Source organism: Onychostoma macrolepis, chromosome 23, assembly GCF_012432095.1.
Source record: "Onychostoma macrolepis isolate SWU-2019 chromosome 23, ASM1243209v1, whole genome shotgun sequence".
Taxonomy (NCBI): Eukaryota; Metazoa; Chordata; class Actinopteri; order Cypriniformes; family Cyprinidae; genus Onychostoma; species Onychostoma macrolepis.
In genome coordinates this window covers 29812038-29818037 of record NC_081177.1, presented here as the reverse complement: position 1 = coordinate 29818037, position 6000 = coordinate 29812038, and the positions used below count along the sequence as shown (strand labels likewise).

General features: G+C 37.1%; 1 protein-coding gene across 1 annotated transcript in view; it reads left to right on the top strand.

Moving 5' to 3' along the window:
* The first annotated feature begins 4235 nt into the window (after nt 1-4235).
* Nucleotides 4236-6000, top strand: part of LOC131532669 (calcium-responsive transactivator-like) — a 95648-nt gene continuing 93883 nt past the window's right edge. The window contains exons 1-3 of the mRNA XM_058764512.1: nt 4236-4678; nt 4930-5006; nt 5629-5705. Of these exons, the coding sequence (XP_058620495.1) occupies nt 4600-4678; nt 4930-5006; nt 5629-5705 (233 nt within the window). The 5' untranslated portion in view covers nt 4236-4599. The remainder of the gene's footprint in view (nt 4679-4929; nt 5007-5628; nt 5706-6000) is intronic.

The window sequence follows — 6000 nt, the reverse complement described above, 5'->3', positions numbered from 1 at the left end:
TTAAGTTGTTTCCAATATCAAGAAAAAAAAGTGACCGCTCTGGCGCCTCCATGTCCTGCAAAGTGCGCTTCAGCTTCCACTCTTCACACAAATTATTAGATATGCACCTAGCACACATTTATATAGTTTAAACATTAACTAACATTGTGATATGCTTGAACTGTTTATCTGTAGATTTTATTTTAGGCAATTTGAGAAGGCTAAATTGATCAAACATAGGCTATGATCACTGTCTGCCGCTGGCTGCTGGTCATTACTTAAAAAATAAAAATAAAAATTACATTTAAGGAACAAAAAGTGCTCCAAACGTTTTTATTCATTAACTTTATAAAAAACGAAACGAAATATAATCACTTTACCATTACATATGAAAAAAAAACAAAATAACTGTGCGTTCCCTCGGAAGAAATCCTGCAGGCGCCCCTGTTTATACCAGCCACGCCGCGGCACGTTTCAGAAGCATCCCAGAATCTCGTGGTCTCGCGCTGTATCTCTGCTTCGCTCCTGGTGTGATTTGGCACCGCGTGGAGGACGGAACAAACGGTCATCGGAGCCGTAAGGGGTAACGGTAACAGGCTAATACAATGATAATAGGTTGCTTTTAAATGAACATTTTAATAAAAAACAAAAGTTCTTCTTTGGCCAGATTATAGTCTACACTTTCTTAATAGCATAAACACAGCTTTACTCCATTCAATCTTTATCTGGAATGCCACTGTATCTGTCACTGCAGCTTCCCGAACAGGCGAACACACAAATTAAATCTGTGTGTCTGTCTGCCTGATGAAAAAATGAATTTAAAACACGTTCATATTTTAGAGAATATTTGCATCACTAATGATTTATCTCATCCACCCGCAATTAATTAGAATGTATTTTTTATTACATGACCCACTGACCCGCAGATTACCCGCGGATACAGCCGCCATCCGCGCATCACTATTACCTGGAGTCTAGACTAGTGCGCGTGCGTAGAGTGTGTTCTTGCACTGCACTTTCACTACATTTAGAATGAACACAAAATTAAAGACATGGGAGCAGAAAATGTATTTTGTACCACTTCATATAGCCTAGTTAATCAATTACCATGATTACAAATGTGATATTGAATTTTTTACAACAGCTCAATAAGAGGTTAATTTCCTGTTTTTTGCTTTATTTCGACAACAAACAATCACTCCAAACACAGCCACAGCCCCCCCCCCATCTGAGTGTTGTCCCCCCTAAAAATATCATTACAAGTGACTCTGTGTACTGAAAATAATATAATGGACATATACTTAAAATAATTGTGTGAGTAGTAAAACAAAATAAACGCAAAAAAGCGTCTTAAGTTCAGAAATGTTTTGATTCCCCCCTCCTTTGCCTCACAATGGTTTGGTCCACTGCCTGCTTTCCTTCTTTACCGATACACACACACACACACACACACAGGAGTCCGGTGGGAGAGAGCTCCTCAGTAACAGTTAATTATGTGTAAGCGCTATTTTATTCTCTTTAAACTTCGGGTGAAATGATTCTTTCTCTTTAATACAGATGATGCTGGATCATTAATAAATTTGTCATGACAAAAAAATTATGACATCCGATGTATTTTCTATGAGCGATTATAAGGTTAACAAGTTTAATACCGTAGCTTGTCACCCACTACAACTAACACGGCGATAAGCCTGTGTGTGAACTGATATTAGGCTAATATTGTAGACCTACGGATGCTTTGGGCTTTGCTCAATATGATGTTAAGTGGCAGATCAGTGGGCTTAATGCGGTTGAATATCTAAAGAGACGTACTCGGTTCCAGACGAAACCTAAAATACTATGGAGGACGCAAAATAATAATTATAATATGACCACAGCGTGGTGAACCATATGAACCGAACTCATATTTAAACAAGGCCCATGCTACACATGCTGTGTACACATATCTATCCTTACAAGTACAATTTTGGCTGTATTATTTGTGTCCCCTTCAAAAATTGCTCTTGAGAAATTTTATGTTTACTGTCCCCCCCTACTGTCAGATGAAATTTACGCCCCTGGGTTGGAGCTGTAGTAAATAACTCAAACTGTTTTTTATGTTTAAAAAATATAATCTCCTAAAGTTGATGTGTTTTGTTGCAACACACTGATTTGAGGCATGCAGTACTTTGTGTTTTGCCCTCTGGTTTCTTTTATTTATCCTGCACTGCCTTCTTTTCAGATTTTTCCCTCTTTTTGTCAGCTGGAAGACACTCTATCTGCCCATTTTCCTGTCTCTTTTTATAACGTTCCTTCTGCAGAACCTCTCTGGGTCTTTTCTCATTTCCTCTCTGCATTTCTTTGATCTTATTGTTGATGAATAACAAAATGTCATATTTAAATATAATTTACAATAGACTGAATATTTGTAATTTAATATACAGTAAACCTTGAACTTCTCTGTACCGCAACACCTACATTTTGCTGTGGTAAAGAGATGTTGCTGAAATGACATTTTTGCTAATATTGCAGTTAATTGGCACCTAGCAAGGTTACTACATTAGTTTTGAGTCTTAGCATCTTAATATACATGAATTAAACCGTATTATGCCAGGGTCTGTCTGAATACTGGATTCTGATTGGCTGGCAGGTGTTGAACTGCAGGTAGTTCCAGGTCAGTTTAATCACGTTCTATATTAATGCGCTTCCTATAAACATTGGTAACCATAGTAACATACAATAATAATATAAGCGGGATAATCACTCCGCTCCACGTCCTGCATTCAAATCGTTTAATGCACAGCTAGCCGTTGATTATTCCTTACATAAACATTTATTTTTAAAATGTAGTTCAAAGTACAGAATTACTAAGCTATATGGTAAGGACACACAATAAATACTGACACAGAAAATATGACATTTACCCCATATTTTTGGGATCTTGTGAGTGAGGTAGTGAGGTGGCCCAATCTGTCAGCAATGTGCTCATGTGCTACTTTCTGTTTCCATAGAAACTAGACTTGTTTGTCTTTGATAAAATGTGATAATAAAAGCCTTTTTTCATTGTTGCGGTAAGGACTCAAAAGTGTGGGACATGCACATTTAGTTGAAAAAATCATAGAAATGATCAGTAAATAGCCTAATACAAAAATAATTAAGATGCTGTAGATTAATATGTATATTAAACAATTCCATTTGAAATAATGTCAAATTGTAATTCAATTAGCTTATTTCGTGTATCCCAACATTGTTGTGGGACATGAGCAAAAATGGTGTTTGGGATTTGCATGCCGTTGCACAGGTGTATAGATGCATTCACTCATTCAAGGTTTGTTCAGGTAGTTCGAGGTTGTGGCAGGAACAGGGTTACAGACTTAAACGAGACGTTCCCTTTCAGCCAGGCACATTCAATGTTACATCAATACAGCTGTACTGGGGAAACCGCCACAACCAGTGAGCTGTGTTACGGGATGTGGCCGTGCAGATGCTGGCATCTAGTGGAGACTTCTGTAGGTTAGACGTCTAGAGTTTTCTGAGTCTTGCTGTTATGCACAAGTCCTCTACCTCTTTCAGTATTGCTTGTTGATTTCTTAGAGAGATCTTTGCAGGATGCCGCTTCTTGGGAGAGTAGCAACAATCCAGAATTTTCTGCATTTGCAGACAGCAAAGTGTTTGTTGTCTTTTCCATCTTTGTAATTCTCTGGAATGCATTTTTAAGCTGTTAGGATCACGAACCAACCTTTCTTGAGATGACCAGATCTGTCAGTACTTTGTGCGCCTTTATTTAAAGAGCATCACTCAGTTTCTTCAATAAAATGTTGAAAAGTACAGCTGTTTGTGAGTTATTTGTTTAATCAAATTATTTTTCTCTTTCATTGTGACAGATGAAGATCAGACCACATTTTCACAGAAATCCATTTAGAAATTCAGATATTTTAAAATGCTTCACAAACAATCTTATCACTGTACATAATATACTTAAATACTCATAATGAAAAAAAAAAGTAGTTGTTGTTCGACAGATATTAGAGATATGACAGAAGGATTTTTAGCAGAAATGAGTAGCTGGTTGGCATTAATCTCTATTTTATCATTCAGCCAAACTAATTTGTAATTGTACTGATCATTAAAATTTTTTGGTATACTATTTAAATTGGTATGATACAATTAAAAAAAAAAAAAAAAAAATTTATATATATATATATATATATATATATATATATAAACATGAAACATTATTAGTAATATAATAAATGTTACATTATTTAAAAAATAAAAGAAATTACACTCAAAACAGTACTAACTCAAATGTAACACTACTCTGTCTGAATGTTGGGTTCATGTGTGTGTCCCTTACGAAAAATAACCACGGTTTTATTATAGTAAAAGTGCAGTAATTTGAGATTACCATGGTTTATCAATGGTAACCGTTTTGTTGTTTTTTGAAGTGAAACGGTTGTTTATCGTAAGGACTGAATATGTTGCCGGTGGTCAGTGCGTGGATGCAGTGTGTTTGAGTGTGGCGGAAAAAACAACAGCATTTCTTTCTGTCGTGTTACAAAAAGGAGATCTCAGCCGTGAGCCGGTTCCCTTTGTTCACGGACATCGCTGTGTGCGGCTTTGTCCGTCGTTTGCGTGAGAATGGCGTATTCTGCTCGTGAATCCGCAGCGCACCGGCCCGACAGAGCTGAGGAGATTATACCAACCGAGGCAGCAGGAGGTCAGGTGCTCCCTGCGTGATACAGCTATTGAAGAATGAGCGCGAAAAAATGCATCTCTAGCGAGCTGTACCAAAATTAAACACCCTTTTGTGCTTTACATCGGCCAGTTATCTTAATGGTTCATTTTTTGCAAGACTGTCATATTTAGACGCGGAGACTCCCCTGTGTTCATCAGCAATACTCGTCCGGAGTGTATAAACGCCTCAACGCGGCATAACAGATACAGATAAAACATTTATCATCATTTCAGATTGGAACATGTCTGTCACATTTCCAGCTGTGCGTCCGAGGGGGAAAGGAGAGGTCACGCAGCAGTCCATCCAGAAGGTAGGCTGCTTTGTTGGACTGTGTTTGAGTGAATGTAGCGAACGACAAACTGACGGATAAATAACAACACTGTACTGCTTATGTACCTGATCCGATCCCAGCAGTTGTGACTTTTAATGTATTTGACAAGATTTAATGATTGGACGTACAATTAATGCTTGATACTGCCTCTCAAACACACGCACACAATACCACATTATTAGTAGCTAATTGTTCAAGTTCACATAAGAAAGTTGTTTTGTGAGATTTTAAGTGATTGTTTGCGCTCGATTGACGGGAGTCCATTAGAATATCAATTACAGAGCCTTATTATCATAATATCATAAGAGTGATTGCCTGTCTATAGTGAATCGGTTAATGCCAGTAATATTATATTTAATATAACTGCAAATAATATCAGTCGAAGACCAAAGGGTGATATCGGTAAAAGTAAAATCAAAGTAATATCGATTGGTCTGGTTTAGGAATGCCTGTCTTTTCTGTATCAGGTCATTTATCGTTTTGTAAAGTGCACTTACTATCCATAGATTTGCCACTAATATCAATTTGCTGTTATTTTTCTATTACTGTGTAATCGTAGTAGCAATTATTTGACCTTCTTTACTTGTTTGTTCTTGCATAGATGCTGGATGAAAATCATCATCTGATACAGTGCATCATGGACTACCAGAGCAAGGGGAAAACATCTGAATGTACACAGTATGTATTTGTCCTATATGTTCAATACAGATGATCTTTTCAAATGTTATACATTTGCATAATTCTGTGATGAACACGCATACATTTTTGCTAATTAAAAACAGTTTTACAATTAAAGAAATGAGCAGTGAATTTGAGAAATATCACTGTCACTCAGAAGAGATGGAGTCCAAACAGAAAAGGCTGTTGTATTGTGTGTGGAGCGCCGCTGTGTTGACATCTCTCGCCTCGCTGTGATGAAACTGACTACTGCTATTACTGTGTCTGCTGTATTGTGCTTTCAAGCACTGCTTTA